This window comes from Megalobrama amblycephala, linkage group LG4 (genome assembly GCF_018812025.1).
Source record: "Megalobrama amblycephala isolate DHTTF-2021 linkage group LG4, ASM1881202v1, whole genome shotgun sequence".
Taxonomy (NCBI): Eukaryota; Metazoa; Chordata; class Actinopteri; order Cypriniformes; family Xenocyprididae; genus Megalobrama; species Megalobrama amblycephala.
The window spans coordinates 29,472,268-29,493,071 of NC_063047.1; the positions used below are offsets into that span (position 1 = coordinate 29,472,268).

The window sequence follows — 20,804 nt, forward strand, 5'->3', positions numbered from 1 at the left end:
ACTTTTTATAGGTGGTTTTGTAAGTAGTAATGCTGGTGTTTTGAAATATACGATAGTATGTACAATAAGTCCTGACTGTACCACTGTACATGTTCAAAGAATACATCTTACACTTGTTTTTGCTAGTTGGCATTTGCTATGCCAGAACTATAGGATGTTAAATACATTTAGTAAGCATTAACTAACACAAAGGCGTTGCCAAATGTCCTTGCTCAGATTATTGTAGTCAAAGTGATACTGTTTGCCAAGATAGACATTTGGAGGGGGCGTAGGCCCAACACACATTAATATATCATCTATTCCTTTGGACTGTAGAGATCAAGTTTATAGTCAAACCAAAGTCAAATATAAAGGCCTAGTTTCACTGATTAAACCAGTATTAGGCCTTAGTTCAGTTAGATCATTTAAGTAGCTTTTATAAATGTGCCTTAGGAAAAAGGTGTGCATCTGATGACAAAACAGATGTCAGTGCAAGTTTCTTTCAGTTAAAACAGCAAAACATGCATTTTGTCTGTGAAACCAATGTCACATTGGTAGCATTAAAATAATAATGATAATAATTATAATGATGACATAAAATCATACTACAAGATATTTAGAAAAATGAAATATTCAGAATAAGAACACGCTAAACACTGCAGTTACAGCAAAATCGATATTTATTATGGAAAATAAGAAAGATGAAAGAAAAAGGTCTTACTTAGTCCCCAATATATTACTATACATACAGTATCTTCTCTGCTTATGTAATGTACATGAAGGACACATACAGAGAGTTAAAAGGTTTGAATGAAAGACTGTTATTGAGTACTAAATGCTAAAAGAAGGTCAATTTAATTTCACTTGAAACAAAACCACACTCGCAGTATGTTGCATTCACACAGACATGCATTCTTGGTCTCTAAATATGTAGTGGAAAAAAAAAACTGATCAGTAATAACAGAAATTGCCTCAGGCTCACTTCAGCAAAGGCTTCTGGGAAATTGAGTTTTAGTGGTTGCCTTCTCGATGAACAGCGTCGAGTTCCTAGCTTTCCTACCACCAACATTCAACCGAAATCCCAGTGCTATCGGAGGACTCTTCAAACGTCCTGCATAGCCAAACCTTTCAGCAGCCAAACAATAAAACGTCTCCTGTACATTTGACGACAATTTCTGAAATACAGTAAACACAAACTACACAAAAGGAATGCTGTAGAAACTGGTACAAAGACAGAAATACTAGATTTTGATTACATTGTAGTCCACCAAATCATTTTTAGAATGTTTTTGATGCAACACTCATTCACAAACATTTACTAAAAGCATTAAATGACATTAAAGAAATTGTATAAAACATTAAAGTAGGTTAAAAGAGAGAAAGAAAAATGTGCTTTGAATAATTTTTAAACTTACTTACATAATCCCCTAAAACCATGTGCCTTTTACCGAGATCGAAGATATGGATCTCTATAATATTGATATTATTGGTCCTGTACATCATCCTCAGCCAGACTTAATTCATACAGATTCAACAACAATGCAATCTCAGAACTGTATGCCAATATTACAGAGTTGTAGTGTTTAACTTTGCAATTTAAACTGGCTGTGATGGTGCAATATTGCGTTTTTTGGCTGGATATTAAAGCCAACGTGAAATGGCGTTAACAGCCCATTTTACTCCCACAATTTGATACTTGCATGCAGAAAATGAAGGTGAAAAGAACATTTTGACAAGAGCATTTTGATGCATCTAGACTGAAATGCATCTTGTCCTTTTAACATTAACCAAGAAACAAGTTACTACATTGTGATGAAATTACAATAACGAACATTGTCTTCTTTGGAAATTTGCACTGATGAGTCATTCACTGAGACCAGAAACAGGTTTGAAGAAAGCAAACAGAGTCCATTCTGATCTCATGTTGACTTTAAAGTGGCCTGTTACACGTTGGGGGAGGAAACAGTGCATACAATTGCACGTCAGTCCATTGTTGGCTCTATAACCCTCTCCATCTCCCCTCCGAAAGGGTTTTTAATCTAACTATAACAGTAGTTCTGCTAGATCCAGGCAGAGCAAGTCTCCAACCCGGCTATATCCAAAGAACCTGTAAAACATTCATATTCAGAGAGCAAAACAACACTTAATATCATAACAAGACACAGTAACTCCAGTGTGGGGGTAAATAAGGAACAAAAATAGGACAAAAATGAAATAATAACCAAAGACAGCAGTGCTTAACGATACACGACCACAGTTTTGACAAATACGACATTCGTCCAGTTGGTTCTTTCTGCCTAGAATACACAGTAGGCTTAAGAGTCACTGTTCTTCTGGGAAAACAACAAACAGAAATAACATTTATGATAAAGAAAAGTAAGATAATTGTACTAAAAGGAAATATTAACAACGAAAGTACACAAAAAAACAACAACTCAAGTGTCTATGGATTGGAAAGAAGCTCTTTGAGTCCCAATGGAGATGAATATATGAGCGAGTGAATTAATGAATGAATCAATGCCTTTTGTGAAATCTCATCATCTCTAGATCTCTCCTCCATTGGATTTCTGATGACGCTACATTATGGCTATAACGTTTCCGCTCTACTTCCCTGACTGGCAAGCAATCAGAGTACTTGTTTAACAGTTCTGCTCCAGGTTGTATCGGTCACGAGTGGGGCGCAAAAGTTCGCAGGGCCTGATACAATCTGTGAAAAGAGGGCCGGTCTGCGATGTCACGACTCCAGCAGCGCATCATCAGCTCGAACAGAGAGGATGGACAGAGTGGTGGGGCGGAGAGAAAGATCTAGGGAGAGAGAGAGAGAGAGAGAGAGAGAGAGAGAGAGAGAGAGTGAAAAATAAGAAGGTCAGAAATCTTTTTAGATGAAACCTCCAAAGAAATAATGTACTTTGCATTTCATTTAAAGGTTTTTATACTGCAACAGTGCACATACATTCAAACTCCTTGTAGTTTGCAGAAAAAAATGAATAATTTCATTTGGGATTCACTCATTTCAAAATCAAAACCAAAACCAAAACCAAAATCAAAGTACCGCATTGTTCAGAATATAAGACGACACTAATTAGAATACGACCTTTTCGAAAAAGGCCTTTTGAAGACCAAATCTTGTATTTTGTAAGTACATTTTTATAAAGAAAATGCTTTTATTTGACAATAATTTTCATATTGCATATTTTTCATATTTAAATTTTTGTATTGAAAGTTTGGTAAATACTAGGGGTGTGACTAGATTTCTCATCAAGGTGAAAAGCTGTCTCGCGATATTACCATGACGGAGAGCGAGGGTGAACTTAGGTTAGAATATGCCACCGCTACGTTTAAATTACGCCTCCACTGTCGTTTTGCTTTTTATCATTAAAATTCAGTTGGATAATGCTTCAATCCCATCCAGCTCATCCAAAACGAGCTGCAAAGTCGTACGTAGTGCAGCAGGAATCAAGAGCTCACTGATCACATGACGAAAGTAAGTGACGAGATGACTGACAAGACCATGGCGGAGGATTCGTTGCACAACAGAGCGTCTGACAAATGTCTTGTCTTGTAGAATGTGCCCTCAGCACTGCCGCTCCCTATTATTCACAGAGTATGCTCAATCTCGAAAGCGAAAGTAAAACGCGAGTGCGCATTCAAACGCAATTTTGAAAGCGGCTCCCTGATGCATGCAAATATCTCCCAATATGAAAGCTATCATGCTTGAAGAAAAATCTGGTCTCTATTTGCACTTTGAATATTTAGAGTACTTTGATTATGGTTGCACTTATTGTTTACACTTAATAAGACTAAGAGAAAACTGTTATTCATTTTTATTTATACTATTTTTATTTCAGTTAGGAGGTCAAACGTTGTAGAAGCTCATAATTCAAGTACAGTAAGGTCTGAAGAGACTTGTGAAATCATACAGGAGAGAAGTCAGTCAGTTGTGTTTGTGGCAAAACCTATGCATATGATATTTCATACTCAGAAAGTAGAACTGAAATGACATTCATTATAAGATGACATTTCAAATGTACCTGGAGGCTATTTTTCTAGTCATGTATTTCGTCATTGAGGATTCCTTAAAAATACTGTGTAAAAATCTTGTCTTGTCTTGTACATGGGAAGTTTGGTCCCATCAGCGAGGCACGCAAACATTACAGTCACGCGGCTCTTAGACGGTAAGATTTTCTTTGACTGTCTTTTTGTGCTTGCGATCTTCTAACATTACACTCTGACACACCGTTTTTACGTGTATCCTATTGTTGCGGGTGTATTATCGACATGTAAAAATCTAGAGTCTAGACCATGAATATAAGACACACACATTTTTTCAAGATGTATTTCTAAGAAAAAAACTTTGCCTTATATTCAGAACAATACAATAAGTTGAACTTTGCCATGTGTGTACCTGTCTCCCCTGGTTTCTGAAGAACTCGCCGGTGTTCTCGATGACCTGTTCATCAGACAGCAGGCTGTAGGGCTGCTCCTTACATAAAGTGAAGATCTCCCACAGAGTTACTCCAAAGGCCCACACATCACTAGCTGTTGTGAACTTCCCCTAGAAAACACACACATGTACCCCATAACGCACCGATACAAAGAAAGCAAGCCACTGCAGACAGATGTTGTCCACCCAGCAGTTAATGGCTTTGGAATAATTCATACACTACTGTTCAATTCTTTGATTAATAAAGTTCAAAAGAACAGCATTTATTTCAAACAGAAATCTTTTGCACCACTATAAATGTCCTTTCTTTCACTTTTGATCAATTTAATGCATCCTTGCTGAATAAAACTAACAGTTTCTTTAAAAAAGAAAATCTTACTGACCCCAAAACGGTAATGTACATGCATGTGCCTTTGCTTTTATAAACTGCTTTTCTTTCCCTCACCAGTAGGATGCTCTCCCAGGCCATCCAGCGTATAGGCAGCACAGCACGCCCCTGTATACGATAGTAATCACTACTGTACAAGTTTCTGCTCATGCCAAAATCAGAGATCTTTATGGTGAGATGGCGGTCCAGGAGGCAGTTCCGTGTAGCCAGATCACGATGCACAAAGTTCAGAGAAGCCAAGTACTTCATCCCAGAAGAGATCTGCACTGACATGTGCAACAAGTCAGCGATGCTGCAAAGAAACAGAAATAAAAGAATCAGAGATGTGGACTAAAACATGACTTTGAATCACTATCAAATTCAACTGGCACCACTTCTGAAAAGAGCTGAAAAGAAAGCTATCAGGGAGAGGGACATTTTCAGCAAATAATTTAAATGTTGATATTTTTTTCATATCATTTGGCTTCAGAAGACTTTGAATACAATGCACAATTGATATGGATATAATTTATGGTGCTTTTTTTTCTCCTTTTTGGAGCTCAAAAGCCCCAGAACATTCAATTTCAATGTATGGAAAAATGTATTTTGTGTGAAACTGTGTTGTTATTGTTATCTAAAACTATTAAAATGGTTTTTGTTATTTGCAATAAAGCTGAAATAAAATATAATTATTAGAATTAAATCTAAAAAAAAAAAAAAAAAAAAAATGAAACTAAAGTGCTAAAATCACTAAATCTACTGTAAAACTGAAATAAATTAATTAATTAAAGCTAAACAGACATGACAAAATTACTAAAACTTAAACTAAATCAAATGCAAAATATTAATAAATACTATAATAACACGTGTTAAACAGAAAGAACACAGGTTTGGAGCAAAAGATACAAAAGTTTTCCCTTTTGAGCTAGTATTTGGTTTTTAAAATCATATTACAGGTTCTAATTTTAAAAAGTAGGTTTTTATTTTAGGTTTTCAAAAAGGAACAGATAAAAATCACGTACTATTCAAACATTATTATTACGACTTGAAGACTCGAGAGGTCTTGGCTTCATTTGAACCCTGTAATCTGAAACATTCCCATCATAAACTGAGAGATGACTTGAAACTTGAAGGTTAAGTTGAAGAATTCAGAAGGTTAAGAATGTTAAGCATGACTCTGACTTGCAGAATAGCGATATCGACCCATGTCTGGAGATGAAAGTCTGTACTTGTCAGGGTTCTTCATAATGATGGACACACACCTGACAGACGGAATGTTGTTGGCATGTGTGAGTGTGCTCTCCATCTCTCTCTGGGACAGGAACATGTTGAGGTCTCCGTTCTCCATGTACTCCGTCACCATGCAGAGCGGGTCGGAGCTCACACACACGCACAGCAGCTGAATGATGTTTGGGTTATTCAGACGCGACATGATCTTTATCTCCTTCAAGAAGTCATTTCTACACAGACAAAAGTCAGAAGTTATCATGGGATCAGGTGAAAGATTAAAGGTTACTAAATATTGATGTGGAAATAATACTGAATAGTGAAAATGACTGATGACTATGTATTCTGAAACAATTTTAGACATTTTATGGAGGACTTATTAGGTACACCTTTCTAGTAGTGGGTTGGACCCCATTCTTTTGCCTTCAGAACTGCCTTAATTCAACAAGATGCTGGAAACATTCCTCGGAGATTTTGGTTCATATTTACATGATAGCATAACACAGTTGCTGCAGATTTGTCAGTTACACATCTATACACGTTATCCTGCTGGAAGTAGCATCAGAGGATGGTACACTGTGGTCATAAAGGGATGGGCGTGGTCAGCAACAATACTCAGATAGGCTGTGGTGTTTAAACGATGCTCAATTGGTACCAAGGGTCCAAAAGTTTGCCAAGAAAATATCCACCATTACACCACCAGCACCTGTCTGAACCGCTGACACAAGGCAGGATGGATCCATGCTTTCATGACCTTACCATCTGAATGTCGCAGCAGAAATCGATACTCATCAAACCAGGCAATGTTTTTCCAATCTAAAATTGTCCAATTTTGGTGTCTCGTGTGAATTGTAGCCTCAGTTTCCTGTTCTTAGCTGACAGGAGTGGCACCGGTGTGTCTTCTGCTGCTGTAGATCATCTGCTTCAAGGTTGGATGTGTTGTGCGTTCAGAGATGCATTTATCCTTCTAAATATTAAATTATTTGAATGACTTCTTCAACGTATGTTAAAGCATTTATTTTCCTTTTCATCTTCAAACACTAGAGAATAATGATGAATATTGTCTGTACCTCTTACTGTGAGAGGGAACATGTTATCAGTATGTTTTGGGGAAGTATCCTGTTCAGTCAACTTCAACCTTGAAGAAGCTATGTATCTGTATGTGTGCTAGTATTTTTTGTAGTATTTCAGACCCTGTATTGGAGAGGTGGACAAACTAGTGCCCAGAAATGCATATATGCGACTAGAGTTGTCAAAAGTACCGACTTCGGTACCAATCTGTACTGAAATTTAAAAAATGTGACGCTTTGAGCGCTGTTGAGTGGATTCGTAAACACCTCTGATTGGCCACTGTGTTGATGCACTCATCAGATATGGCTGTGATTGGCTACAATGATCAATGCACGGAAGTGTTTGAATTTGAAAACATTTTGAAAGCGGAAACGTTTGAAAGCATGTGTCTATAAAGACGGGGACACACCTAACGATTAACTGAAACATTCTAAGACTGAACTGAACACACATACCGATTGTTTCCTTCGACTGGAGCCGATTTATATTCTCACACATGGAATCTGAACACCGACTGTAATCACAGAATGAACGCAACTGGCTCTGACTGGACGCGTTTGAGCGCGATCAGTCCTAAGTATCAATTTACATTCAAAATCGGCCTTACAATTGTTAAGTGTGTGCGCGGCTTAAGTGGACTGGTCTGCAATAGATGCCTGCTTTCAAACGATCCCGTGTGTTTGTGTGTAAGCGCTTGGAGAAGAGCTTCATTGATGATTATTTACAATGTTTTTGAAGCGTTGATCATTGTAGCCAATCACAGACATATCCGATGAGCTGTGAACACAATGGCCAATCAGAGGTGTTTACGAATTCCCTCAACAGCGCTCAAAGCGTCACATTTTTAAAATTTCAGTACCGACTACGAAGTCGGTACTTTTGATAACTCTATATGTAAACCATGGTCTTGGTGTCTCCCGGATAATCGTTGGAGATATGCTTCTGCCTATCAATGTGTAGACATTTCTTAGCCAATCAGAATCATTCAACCTGAAGTAATGACGTAGTTAGCGGACTCTGTTAAAGTATAACTGCTGCTGCTTGAATGTGTATGTAGAGCGGCCTACAAACTCCTTGCTGAGTATTGAAGCTGACCTCTGCTGATGAAACTGCAAATTACTATTCAGTAAAATTTTCTTCAATTGATTGCACTTCTGACTCTGGGTCTTCATTCATCAAATATGGTCTTTGGGTCATTAACTGTAAATTCCCCTACACCTTTCTATCAGCTCGAACCAGTCTGGATATTCTCCTCTGACCTCTGGCATCAACAAGGCGTTTTCTCCCCCACAGAACTGCCACTCACTGAATACTTTCTCTTTTTCGGATCATTCTCTGTAAACCCTAGAGATGGTTGTGCATGAAAATCCCAGTAGATCAGCAATTTCTGAAATACTCAAACCAGCCCGTTTGGCATTATCAACCATGCCACTTTCAAAGTCACTTAATTCACCTTTCTTGCCCATTCTGATGCTCAGTTTGAACTTCAGCAAATCATCTTGACCATGTCTACATGCCTAAATGCATTGAGTTGCTGCCATGTGATTGGCTGATCCAACACATCCTAATTACATAACCACTTCTGAACTTTTAAGCAGGAACTTCCCAGAAATACTTAAGGCAGCCTCATCCATGATGCAACTTTTCAAATAAAATGTTAGTGGGTTTTTGTTTGTGTTTCAAACCTGGCATTGCTGGTGGCATCCGCTCTGAGTTGTTTAACTGCTACCAGCACCGGCCTGCCCTCCTGCTCCGGTAACGGTGCACCCTCTCCCAGAAACTCTGCCAAACCCTCGGCTTCACACAAATGTACCTGAAAACAGCAACGCCAGCAGACGAGAGTATGAGCGTGTGAACTATTATGAGAACGAAAACACACTTGCATGGGCTCCTCTAACAACAAAAATACCATACCGTACTATTGTATTATCATGCTATATTTTGATTGCAAAATGTGTCACAGTACCAGCATATACACTACCGTTCAAAAGTTTGGGGTCAGAATGTTTTTTTAATACTTCAAATTAGCAAGGATGCATTAAATTGATCAAAAGTGACAATTAAGACATTTATGTTACAAAAGTTTAATCAAAGAATCCTGAATTATCACAAAAATATTAAGCGGCACAACTATTTTCAGCATTGATGATAATAAGAAATGTTTCTTGAGCAGCAAATCAGCATAGAATGATTTCTGAAGGATCATGTGACACTGAAGACTGGAGTAATGATGCTGAAAATTCAGCTTTGCATCACAGGAATAAATTATATTTTTAAACATTCAAATAAAAAAACAGTTTAAATTGTATTATTGCCAAACTGAAACTTTTGAATGGTAATATATAATATCATAGCGCTATGGTATTATTATTATCTGCTACCATGGGGTCGCCATAGTAACAGAATCAGGGTCAACTGAGCTAAAAAGTATTAGTAACACTATTGCAAAAAAAAAACCAAAAAAAAAATCCTTGGCTCTCACTCCAATGTTTTTCTTAATAAAGCCATACATAACATTCACGTGTGGTCACTAATAACAGGGTCTTCTGGGAAACACTCAAACACCCAGGCACTGCAGTAGTGTTTGTTTAAAACACAGGGAAAACAGTGTGTGAAGAGATCCCAACTAACTCAGAATAAAAGACAACCCAAGAACATCCAGACGTGAGTCTATGAAACAACAACAGAAGCGGCTCTAAACCTCCCACTGTGGTTCATCTAGACTCACCTCACCAAACTGGCCTTCTCCCAGTTTTTCTCTGAACAGCAGTCTCTCTCGAGGGAACTCGGCCACCGATATGTCCTTCCGCGTCAGGGAATCTACGGTGAGGGCCGGAACGGCATACATGTTGCTGCCGGTGACGCCCTGCAGGCTAATGATGTCAGTTTCAGCGTAGTGCGGCACGCTGCTCTGAAAACACTGGTGTGGGGTGCACAGGGTAACGTCGGGTTCGGCATATCCTCCGCTACAGGCTACAGAGAGAAAGAGATGGCAGCATGTCAGTACTCATGACTAATTGTAATTTATATCAACCCATTGTTTTTTTTTTTTTTTTTTATCAGAATTTCCTGATAATTTACTCACCCCCATGTCATCTAAGATGTTTCTGTCTTTCTTTCTTCAGTCGAAAAGAAATTAAGGTTTTTGATTAAAACATTCCAGGATTTTTCTCCATATAGCGGACTTCAACAGTTACCAACGGGTTGAAGGTCCAAATGTTAGTTTCAGTGCAGCTTCAAAGGACTCTACATGATCCCAGACGAGGAATAAGAATCTTATCTAGAGAAATTATTGGTCATTTTCTAAAAAAAACCCAAAAATTATATACTTTTTTAACACAAATGCACGTCTTGCACTAGCTCTGCGATGTGCCACACATTACGTAATCATGTTGGAAAGGTCACGTGTGACGTAGGTGGAAGTACCGAGCAAGTGTTTAGATCGTTTCGCTAGATAAGATCCTTATTCCTCGTCTGGGATCATGTAGAGCTCTTTGAAGCTGCACTGAAACTGACATTTGGACCTTCAACACGTTGAACCCCTGGAATGTTTTCCTCAAAACCCTTAATTTCTTTTCGATTGAAGAAAGAAAGACATAGACATCTTGGATGACATGAGGGTGAGTAAATTATCAGGGAATTTTAATTCCGAAGTGAATTAATCCTTTAATGCTAACATATTCCAATAAGGACTCATTAGCTAACAATGATCACTATATACACTACCGCTCAAAAGTTTGGGATTGGTAAGATTTTTAATGTTTTTAAAAGAAGTTTCGTCTGCTCACCAAGGGTGCATTTACTTAATTAAAAATACAGTAAAAACAGTGATATTGTGAAATATTATTACAATTTAAAATGACTGTTTTCTATTTGAAAATATTTTAAAATGTAATTTATTCTTGTGTGATCAAAGCTGAATTTTTGGCATTTTGGAATTTTGAATCCAGTCTTCAGTGTCACATGATCCTTCAGAAATCATTCTAATACTGTATGTCAATTTGCTGCTCAAGAAACATTTATTGTTTACAATTGTACAAAATATTTGTGTACAATATTTTTTTTTTTTCAGGATTATTTGATGAATAGAAAGTTCAAAAGAACAACATTTATTTGAAATCTAATCTTTTGTAACATTATAAATGTCTTTACTGCCACTTTTGATTGATTTAATGCATCCTTGCTGAATAAAAGTATTCATTTCTTTAATTTCTTTTCAAAAAAATAAAAATAAAAATTCTTACTGACCCCAAACTTTTGAACGGTAGTGTATAATGCTACAGAAGCTTTGCATTTCAGATAAATGCTGCTCTTTTGAACTTTCTATTCATCAAGGAATCCTGAAAAAAAGTACACAACTGTTTTCAACATTGATAATAATAACAAATATTTCTTGAGGAACTAATCATCATATTAGAATGATTTCTGAAGCATCATGTGACACTGAAGACTGGAGTAATGATGCTGAAAATTCAGCTTTGCATCACAGGAATAAATTACTTTGTAAAATATATTCAAATAGAAAACAGTTATTTTAAATTGTAATAATTTTTCACAATATTACTGTTTTTACTGTATTTTTAAATAAATAAATTAAGCCTTGGTGAGCAGACAAAACTTTTAAAAACATTAAAAATCTTACCGATCCCAAACTTTTGAGCGGTAGTGTATATATATTTTTTACAGTATTTATTAACCTTTGTTAATGTTAGTTAAACAAATACAATTGTTCATTGTTTGTTCATGTTAGTAGTGTGTTATATAGCTGTTTGTGAATGCAAAAGGTATGCAAAGTTTCAAAGAATAGAAGTGCGGGATAAATGAAGTTGCTGTCTCCTAAAAGAAAGAACCGATTCTGAACTGCCTGAAATTAGTCGTCAGAAATTACTTCCTGCACAAATCTATGTAGGTTTGTAACAAATTGCACAATGCCAGCCTATTGTCTTCATCAGCTGTCTGCAAACAACGTTTGGTTAATTTGGTTTACGTTTCCAACACGTGCTGTAAGCAGTAGACCAATCACAACAGACTGGGCCATCTGACCAATCAGAGCAGAGTAGGCTCTCAGAAGGGAGGAGTTTAGAGAGACTGAATCATTTATCGAACATTTTCAGACACTATGAGAAAAGAGGTGATGCTGCAATGTATATTATGAGAAAATTTAAGTGGTTTTTGACCTTGGATGCAAGTAAACCTGTTGTAGAAGAAATTAGGACATTTAAAAATCTTCTTGCATTAAATTCTTTAGAAGTACTTTTTATGGCTAATTCATGTTAACTAATGCAGGTAACTAATATTAACAAATGGAGCTTTATTTTAAAGTGCTACCATTTTAGTATATCCTTCATTTCATGCATTATTTATTTACACATATCACCATATTTATTTTCTTATTTATCATCTATTTGTAATATTTCAAACATGTCAATAAAGCTTTGTTGACTCTGAGAGTAAGAGAAAGAGGAAGAAGGAGAGAGAGAAAAAGCAGAAGATGAGAAGAAAGGAAAATGTCAACTTCAGTCATTTTATTTCAACCAAAACACTGAGGTGACCTGGTGCAAGAAACTGCAGGGTGTCAAAAAGGAACAAAGGACAATCTAGCATCAGTTCTTACCCTTGCAAAGTCCGTCTGTCTGGTAACAAGGTCAGATGAAGTTCATAGGCTGCGAGCAAAGGCTAAAGAACGCTAGACTAGAGGAGGAAGAAAGGAAAAAGTGCATTGGCAGGCAGCATGCAAACTACTGAGGAAACAAGTGTCAATGAAACCAAGTTCATTTTAAAAGGGTGAAAGATAGAATTGAGAGAAAGAACAAGAGGTTAGTTTTAAAAAGGACATCATGGAGAGGTATATTCAGTGTTGGAAGTCTTCACAGTAGCTCTGGTTCAAAACCTAGCAGGTTACCTACCTAGGCATTATTTCTAGGATTCAAAGTTGATATCCTGACATGAAGGCTGCTCCATTAGGCAACAAAATTATGCTTATAGTCTTATAAGATGCATAGTTTTTGCTCAGATTATAATCCCAGAATGCTTTGCAAAATTAACATTAACATCTCGTGATGAAGTACTTATGCTACTGTTCAAACGTTTGGGGTGAATACATTTAAAAAAAATAATAATAATATTTTTATTTAGCAAGAATGCATTAAATTAATCAAAAGTGACAATTATTTATGTTACAAAAGTTTTCTATTTCAAATAAATGCTGTTCTTTTGCACTTTCTATTCATCAAAGAGTCCTGAACAAATGTATAATAGTGTATAATAAGCAGCAAAACTGTTTTCAACATTGATAATAATAAGAAATGTTTCTTGAGCCTATTAGAATGATTTCTGAAGGATCATGTGACACTGAAGACTGGAGTAATGATGCTGAAAATTCAGCTTTGATCACAGGAATAAATTACATTTTAAAATATATTCACATAGAAAACAGTTATTTTAAACTGTAATAATATTTCACAATATTGCTGTTTTCTAATAGATGCAGTTTTGAAGAGAACAACTTCAAACTTTTGAACGGTGATGTATATACTTGCATATATCTGATTACAAACGTAAAATATACCTTTTATCCATTGGATGAAGGCAATAGTTTTATATTGTGCCTTCCTTACATAATTTACATAACTAATTACATAATTTGCAATGATTCAAGCAATCAGTAGCCCATTTATTGAGGCAGCTCACTAGTGTTTGAGACTGAACTAGTCTGTGTGCTCGTGTTTAATGAATGGTACCAGAAGCCTCTGCACTTTGAGACAGCTCTGGAAGTTTGTTCCTGAGCGCAGCGGGATCCTGATACTGGGGGTCCAGAAGGAAGATCCTCTCATAAGGGGGGTCGAGGGAGACGCGCGGGGGCACCGGGGGAGTCTGCAGGATTATAGTGTCGCTGCTAGAGGACAAACGCACAGTCACCTCCTCCTCCAAAATACGCCTGGGAGCCTAAGAGACAAATAGAGACAGACTTTTTGTATTACCACATTTTCCAAAAATAAAATGCACTGGGTCAAAATTGCATTGTTGAGAGAAAAGAAATAAATTGCATCACTATACAAGTCACATTGCATTCAGAAATAATGTAAAATACAGGTAAATTAATGAAACAAATCCTTTAAATTTAACAGTATTCATAAAAGAACAGGAATGAAAAAAAGGATAAAATAAACAAATTCAGCTGCTTTTCCACCAAAATTACGCAGAACAATTTGTCCCAAGAACTTTTTTCCCCCAGATCTGTTGCTGTCTGCGTTTCCACCATGAAGATTAAGACCGATGACGTAGGACTGCACGTAACTTTCCAGTTCCCGCTGGATTTCGTCCTCCGTATATAAGCTTAATAAAGCCTGAACCTCATCGTCGGTCAATCGGTCATAATTTTTAAACTCTGTTGATTCGAATAGCAAACAACTCTTGCTGCACGCACCGCAACAGACTTTTAAAAATGGTGGTTAAAATAAAATGCTGCGTGGAGTCAACCAATCAAAATGCTGCATGAACCAATCAGCATGTAAAAGTAAACAAATAGATTTAACGGAAAAAAATAATAAGTAAAAAATAAAATTGAGCTCACATACCTGTCTCATTCTCCACAAATCCATATATGGCTGCTTTGAGCATGTTTAGCGTGTTTGACGTTAACTCAATTATGTAAGTCACTTTGGAATATGAACTGTAGGCACGTTTCAGGGGATAAAAAAAAAGAAGAAGAAGCTACTTCTATGCCAGAAAACACATTTTATATTTTTTCCTTTGGTGGGAGGGCTAATATATTTTAGGCAAACATTTTCTTTTTGCTTTCAAAAGGGGTTAAAGGTGCCCTAGAACCAGTTTTTACAAGATGTAATATAAGTCTAAGGTGTCCCCGGAATGTGTCTGTGAAGTTTCAGCTCAAAATACCCCATAGATTTTTTTTCAATTCATTTTTTTAACTGCCTATTTTGGGGCATCATTAACTATGCACCGATTCAGGCTGTGGCCCCTTTAAATCGCGCGCTCCCCCGCCCCCCGAGCTCTCGACTATAAAACAGTGCATTTACAAAGTTCACACAGCTAATATAACCCTCAAATGGATCTTGTAAAGATGTTCGTCATGCATACTTCATGCATTCGTCGGATCATGTGAGTATAGTATTTATTTGGATGTTTACATTTGATTCTGAATGAGTTTGAGGCTGTGCTCCGTGGCTAAAGCTAAACAATTGGAGAGATTTATAAAGGATGAAGTTGTGTTTATGCATTATACAGACTGCAAGTGTTTAATAATGAAAATGACGACAGTCTTGTCTCCGTGAATACAGTAAGAAACGATGGTAACTTTAACTACAATTAACAGTACATTAGCAACATGCTAACGAAACATTTAGAAAGACAATTTACAAATATCACTAAAAATATCATGATATTATGGATCATGTCAGTTATTATTGCTCCATCTGCCATTTTTCGCTATTGTTCTTGCTTGCTTACCTAGTCTGATGATTCAGCTGTGCACAGATCCAGACGCTAATACTGGCTGCCCTTGTGTAATGCCTTAACCGTAACAGTCGGTGTTATGTTGAGACTCGCCTGTTTTTCGGAGGTCTTTTAAACAATTGAGATTTACACAAGAAGGAGGAAACAATGGTGTTTGAGACTCACTGTATGTCATTTCCATGTACTGAACTCTTGTTATTCAACTATGCCGAGGTAAATTCAATTTTTGATTCTAGGGCACCTTTAAATTCAGAGGCAACTTCTCATAGACGTCACATCTTCAAATTCAGCTATGCTCATCTTTTCAGTAAGGTAGACCAAGGTACTTTACACTACTCAAATATTGGTAGCACACCCATTTACATACTATGTACTATTATAGTAATTAAAATAACTAGGTAATAACTAAGTACTAACCCTGAACCTACCCCTAAAACTAACATTAACTCATGTAGTTACCTTTTTTTACCCAGTCCTTTCATAGCGAAGTACATGTAAGTGCATGTACGTGCAACCCAAATATTTCATCTATTGTTGAACAGCTTTATAATCCGTTGTATTAATACAAACACAACACACACAAACACACCTTCTCCATGACTTTGCACACATATTGGCACCACAGAATCAGGAAGATGATCACCACCAGCAGGAGAATAATAGTCACCAAACAGCCAATCAGAATCGATGTACTGCCCTCTTCAGGTGAGCCCGTCTTTGATGGCGTCGTCTGGTCCTCTGTCAAACACAGAAGGTTTATTAAAGTTCAAGTGAAGTGTGTAGAATGCAAGTTAGTACAGTAGTTAGGTGTATTCATTTAAAGTCAACAGGAAATTATGTACGCAACCCATTTTACTTCCATAATGTGACACATTTCCTCCGTTTGTATTAATCGGAAACTGACTGAATGACGAAAAACAGTCTCTATATGATTTGGTTGGACAAACATTTAATTTTCTTTGGAATAACATGTATTAAGAAAGTTAAATGGACAAAATTCTATCAAATTTGGTTTCATTTTGACAATAAAAACACTGCAGCTCCTCACCTGCTTTTTGTGTAGTTTCTGATACTTTGCCTCCAGTTCCTTCATATGAAGGAGGGGTCAACACCGGAGGCCTCTGGGTAGGAAGCACATTAGTTGCTGCAATGGAAAATAATGAAGTCACAGGAAATCACTAAACCTTAAATTACACCCACTTTAAAATACCTTTATGACTCTAAATGTTAATAAGTAACTTCAAGACTATGAGGGATGCATGTATTTTCATAAGATGCTTTTGAAAGAAATTAATACTTTTATTCAGCAAAGATGCATGCATTAAAGTGATCATAATTGCAAGTAAAGACATGTATTCTGTTACACAAGCTTTCTTTTTCAAATAAATGCTGTTATCATGATTTCCACAAAAAAATTAAGCAGCACAACTGTTTTCAACATTGATAATAATAAGAAATGTTTTTTTGTGCAGCAAATCAGTGAAGACTGGAGTAATGATGCCAAAAACTCAGCTTTGCATCACAAGAATAAATTACATTTAAAAACAGTTTTTTTTAATTTGTAATAATATTTCACAATATTACTAGTTTTACTGTATTTTTGATCAAATAAATGCAGCCTTGGAGAGATTAAAAGACTAAATACATTAAAATATTTCACCTATCCCAAATTTTTGAACAACAGTGTAAGTGGAAATTAAGAATGACGATATGAAAAGCATTTCACAATTCTGGCTGTAATTTAATGAGGAAATACTGAGAATACCAGTGGGAGGGAGAGGTGAGCTGTTCTTATTTCATACCAGACTGAAATGAGATCTCGCTGAACATCATCCAAGTGTCAGCAAAGTAGAAGCGGCAGCGCAGAGCCGTGGCCGATCTGTGCTTTAACGGGATGGTCACGTAACGAGCGCTTGGGTTCCGGTCGTCTAGAACGGTGTGAAACTCCACCGGCTCTGCTTCCCACTCAGAAATGAGATGCAATTTAAACACACAGGACACGGATGAGAAGATCTTCACACCCCGAGAGAACATGTTATTACTGTGAACCTGTTAAAAAGAGGATAAATAAGCATCATTAACATTTGAAGCCTTTCTGTGTTCACTAGTATAAATCGAGTTTCAATGTATTATAATCTGCACTATTATAACTCTTCTTTCATAAAGTGATATATTTCAAGTGAAAAGTTGGCATTATGTTCAGTTTCCAGTCCCTTGTGGACACACTACCTTTTTTAGAAATTAATACTTTTGAGCAAGGGTGCATTAAACTGAGAGTTCTTTCAAAAACATAAAAAAAAATGAACTGACCCCAAACTTTTGGATGGTAAGTAAATCTTAATTAAATAAGATCAACTCTGATTTCATGCTGAATTTAAGATACTAAGCAACTAAAACAAAGTGCCCAAGCTTCAGTAAACATGTGATTTTAATATAAAATCATTACTTCAAGATTAAGCACCTAAACCACACAGCCCACAGACACTGACATGATTATATACAGACATAAGCATCGTTATTATGGCTTTACAATCCTGCTCCAATATATAATTATGTGTTATTATGTGTGAAATATGGTGTATAATTAGTGCTACTTTAAAGCTGTCATTCAACAAACACTTCAAAGCAAATTTATTTATTTATTTATTTGCTTTTTTAAAAGAGGACAATGCACATTAATTAACACAAGAAACAAGTCTCCTATGTAAATGTGCCAGATTTAGCCACTCTGGCTAATTTTCATCTGCAGTCCCTGGCAGGTTGATGGTAAACACACACACACACACACCAAAAAAAAAAAAAAAAAAAAAAATGTACATACAAAACCAGAAGCAAACAAGAAACCTCTATTTATGAAGACATATTTGATTATCCAAAAACCACCCTTTTATCATTTTAGAGAAAGAAGCAAGAGATGTAATATTTCTTAGTTCTATGGGTATAGTATTCCAAGTATGTACTGCTCTATACGAAAATACTGACTACCCAAAAGCACTTCTTCTATGAGGTATTATAAAGTCCCCTCTAGTAGTGGCTCTAGTAGATGAGTTAAAATTTTGTTTAATAAATTCATTAAGTGGAGGTGGGGCCGTACCATGCAAAATCTTATACACAAGTAGGACATCTGCAAATTTAATCATATTTTCCCAACTTAAAAAGCCATATTTAGTTAAAATTGTACAATGGTGATATGAATTTTATCCAATATTTTCAAAGCCTGCTTATAGAGTCTTTCTAATGATTGTAGAGTAGTCCTACTTGTCTGTGTCCAACTGGTCAAACAGTAATTCATATGTGATAAAATCATAGCATTAATATATAACTTTGAAGCCTCAGTGGTTAAATTATTCCTAATATGTCTAAAATTTACCAAATTAAATTTAATTCTATTTACAACTTTTTTTTTTTTAACTTGTTTTTAAATGTAACTTGTGAATCAAGTACTATACCTAAATATTTATACTTATGAACCACCGATAACCTAAATTATACACATTACAGATGATACCCAGAACACATGCACATGGTTATTGGAATATTTTAGGTTCGGTACAACTTCTGTTGACAGTGTTAGTGGCTGAATGTCAATTACAATAGAAAATAATTATGGTCATAAATGAATAACATTGTCCCCACAGAGTTTAAAAATGAGATGTTAACTATTATACACACTACTATTCAAAAGTTTAGGGTCAGTAGGATTTTTTTTAAAGGTGCCCTAGAATCAAAAATTGAATTTACCTCGGCATAGTTGAATAACAAGAGTTCAGTACATGGAAAAGACATACCATGTTCAAGGCATTACACAAGGGCAGCCAGTATTAACGTCTGGATCTGTGCACAGCTGAATCATCAGACTAGGTAAGCAAGCAAGGACAATAGCGAAAAATGGCAGATGGAGCAATAATAACTGACATGATCCATGATATCATGATATTTTTAGTGATATTTGTAAATTGTCTTTCTAAATGTTTCGTTAGCATGTTGCTAATGTACTGTTAAATGTGGTTAAAGTTACCATCGGTTATTACTGTATTCACGGAGACAAGAGAGCCGTCGCTATTTTCATTATTAAACACTTGCAGTCTGTATAATTCATAAACACAACTTCATTCTTTATAAATCTCTCCAACAGTGTAGCATTAGCTCGTTAGCCACGGAGCACAGCCTCAAATTCATTCAGAATCAAATGTAAACATCCAAATAAATACTTGCCGCTGACTGGACGGGGCAGAGTCACATGACTACATACGCAGTAGTATGTTTTTAAGAGGAAAGTATTAACAAGATTAAAAAAACGAAATAACCGACATGGGAAAATTACGTCGATTAGAGGTTCTGAATTTCGGTTTCGATTACTTTTCAATTAATCGCCCAACCCTTTTTAAACCGCTGGTCCTGTTTACTTCATTAGTGCCTCACTGTAACCACACACAGCTCTTCCTCCACTCTCACCTTCATAGAGGTGAAGTTTCGTTGTCTGTCAAACTGGAACTCCATCTCTACATATCCAGGGCCCAAGCTGTCGTTCCTCCATCCCACGTAGTCGTATCCGGGCCACAACCGGTACTGTCTTCTCTGTACAAAGTCATCCTGACCAATCACACCATCCGTCAGCTGACCCAGCCCCCCAGACAGCTTCCTGTGGGAACAGAGACAGACAGGAAGCACTTAGCTTTGGGCGAGGAGTGATTAGCATTCATTCTAGAATTTAAACACAATCTTGATTGTTCTGCCACAGAATGACCCTGAAAACTCCACAATTCTAAAGTCGGCTAGAACCGGAAAGACAGGAAAAAGAGGATGTAGAATCAATGTGAAGAAACACACAACCTGCAAACTATGTATAAAGCCTATTTAAAGTGATCGTTCACCCAAAAATGTTTGTTTTTGTCAGCATGTACTCATGTTATTCCAAACCTGTACAACTTTCTTTCTTCAAATCATTCAAGTTTTTTTATTATTATTTAAATGGTGTTAACTATAGATGCACTGATAAATCGACTAATGATCGGTATCAGCCAATAGTTTAAAAACAGCCGATAGTCAGGGCTGATATATCCTGTCAATCAAAAGAGGGCAGGAAAATGTACTGCATTTGGGCTAGAAAATGCTAAGAAACCAGTTTGATGTTCAATATTAATAGTAATTATATGAATTAATAACATTCAGAAAGTTAAGAAATATTAATTTTGTTAATGTGTTTTAATATCAATTTGAGTGATGTGTTTGTTTATAACT

The 20,804-nt window shown here is 36.3% G+C and overlaps 1 protein-coding gene across 1 annotated transcript in view; it reads right to left on the minus strand.

Annotated features, from left to right (window-relative positions):
- Positions 1-641: 641 nt before the first annotated feature.
- The window catches only part of ddr2l (discoidin domain receptor family, member 2, like), a 47,568-nt gene continuing 27,405 nt past the window's right edge, over positions 642-20,804 (minus strand). The window contains exons 7-17 of the mRNA XM_048188781.1: positions 20,019-20,205; positions 17,366-17,612; positions 16,612-16,707; positions 16,153-16,301; positions 13,829-14,033; positions 9,817-10,061; positions 8,774-8,901; positions 6,053-6,250; positions 4,869-5,103; positions 4,385-4,534; positions 642-2,784 (exon numbers count right to left, since the gene is read on the minus strand). Of these exons, the coding sequence (XP_048044738.1) occupies positions 2,647-2,784; positions 4,385-4,534; positions 4,869-5,103; positions 6,053-6,250; positions 8,774-8,901; positions 9,817-10,061; positions 13,829-14,033; positions 16,153-16,301; positions 16,612-16,707; positions 17,366-17,612; positions 20,019-20,205 (1,978 nt within the window). The 3' untranslated portion in view covers positions 642-2,646. The remainder of the gene's footprint in view (positions 2,785-4,384; positions 4,535-4,868; positions 5,104-6,052; positions 6,251-8,773; positions 8,902-9,816; positions 10,062-13,828; positions 14,034-16,152; positions 16,302-16,611; positions 16,708-17,365; positions 17,613-20,018; positions 20,206-20,804) is intronic.